Source organism: Poecilia latipinna, unplaced genomic scaffold, assembly GCF_001443285.1.
Source record: "Poecilia latipinna isolate Pla-1442-1.1 unplaced genomic scaffold, P_latipinna-1.0 Scaffold398, whole genome shotgun sequence".
NCBI classification, from domain to species: domain Eukaryota; kingdom Metazoa; phylum Chordata; class Actinopteri; order Cyprinodontiformes; family Poeciliidae; genus Poecilia; species Poecilia latipinna.
In genome coordinates, this window is record NW_015113014.1 from 361,720 (window position 1) to 363,250 (window position 1,531).

Here is a 1,531-nt window from a genome sequence, read left to right on the forward strand (position 1 = left end):
GTCTCGAGACCAAGACCAATTTCGAGTACCACAACACTGCTAGAGGCTAAACAAATAATGCCGCACGAGTAAAATGGACAAAAATCTAAACATCTATTTCGAGCTGATAATATCGCAGAACGTCGTTCAGTAGTGAACGGTATTTGTAGATGGGTCATGAACCTGAAGCCACACACAAACATGTTTTATGAAGTGTCTGTGGTTTAGATCATATCTCAAAAACGCTAGTAAAGACTTATAGCACTCAGTGGTTTTATCTATGTTATGCTACCAGAAAAGGTGCAGCATATTCTGCTTATTTTAGTTATACAGGATGTTATTGGAGCTTCCCTCTTAATTAAAGAAGAAACTCAAATGATGAAGCAGTCTTTCTGACACTTTTTGGTGTTGACCAGGGTGAAATCTGTCACCACTTTTATTTGACTTAAAAACTAGCTTATAAACTGTCCTGAAAGAAAATCTGAACAAACGAATGATGATTATTCCATATACGGACAATGTTGTGAGTCTTGTGTTGAGGCAAACGTTATTGCAGGCAATTTCAGCTATAGTTCAATTGGAGAAAATGTGAATTAGTTTGAAATACATTGTCGAACGCTCTATATATACTGCCCATCTCTGATCATCTTACAAACAGCTTAGCATGTACAAGCTTGAATGTAGGGCACAACAATACTCCTCAACATAGTTTTGGTTTCCTACGACACCCAGTATTTTTCCTACTTTAGCCTTTAGAGTAGCAACAGTTGTAACTCAGAGGTATTCCCCTGGTACTTACCATATGAGTCAGCTGCTCCATCACACACTCCACCACCTCCGACCTGTTCTCCAGCAGCTCCGGGGAAAACTTCTCATTCAGCCAGGCCTGAGAGGCAGACACAGGTAGCAACACTGTGAGTGTAGAGCTAGTTGTGTCTGCAGAAGCGTGAAGAAGGCCTTAAAAGTCCCGTATGTGACTGCAAACGGTGTAATTTTCCGAGTCAGTGGCTCACCTGTTCTAGCTTAGCGATCAGCTCCGCCGGAGTCATAACGTCCTCCTCCTGGCTGTCATCTTGGTTGATGTCGCTGCCGTCCTCCGACAAGGCGTCCGACATTGTTCTGTTGTAAAAAACCCGCTGCCCCTAAAAGTTAATCACCTAAAAATATGTTGTGTAGATTCCTATACTATTTTTTAAAAGATTTGGGAAACCCTTTGGACAAATGAGCCTGAGGTGAGGACGGCTAGTTACACAGCTGCAGGAAAAACCTTCTTGTTTATTCGCGCCACTGAGACTCTTCTCGCGGGAGTTAGGTTTGTTTTTAAACCCCGAGTTATGTCTGTCAGGCAAGTCTTCTCGCAAACCGAGTGTAATACGTACACCTCCCAAGCTGGATATTTTACTGAAATCCTTTAGTTTCTTAACACAGTGTAAAGATTTTGTCATTTTTTGCACTCCCTATCTAAATTTATGTTGCTACAGTACTCGCATTAAAATAAAATTAGAAACAAGTCCACCTGAAGTACATAACTCGGGGAGTGTAATTACTCTAA

At 41.3% G+C, this 1,531-nt stretch overlaps 1 protein-coding gene across 2 annotated transcripts in view; it reads right to left on the bottom strand.

Annotated features, from left to right (window-relative positions):
* The window catches only part of gins4 (GINS complex subunit 4 (Sld5 homolog)), an 8,801-nt gene extending 7,517 nt beyond the window's left edge, over positions 1-1,284 (bottom strand). Inside the window, exons 1-2 of one of the 2 annotated variants that reach the window (XM_015037238.1) lie at positions 993-1,284; positions 779-865 (exon numbers count right to left, since the gene is read on the bottom strand). In XM_015037238.1, the coding sequence (XP_014892724.1) occupies positions 779-865; positions 993-1,094 (189 nt within the window). In that variant the 5' untranslated portion in view covers positions 1,095-1,284. The remainder of the gene's footprint in view (positions 1-778; positions 866-992) is intronic. The other variant, XM_015037237.1, reaches the window with a different exon arrangement.
* Positions 1,285-1,531: the final 247 nt, after the last annotated feature.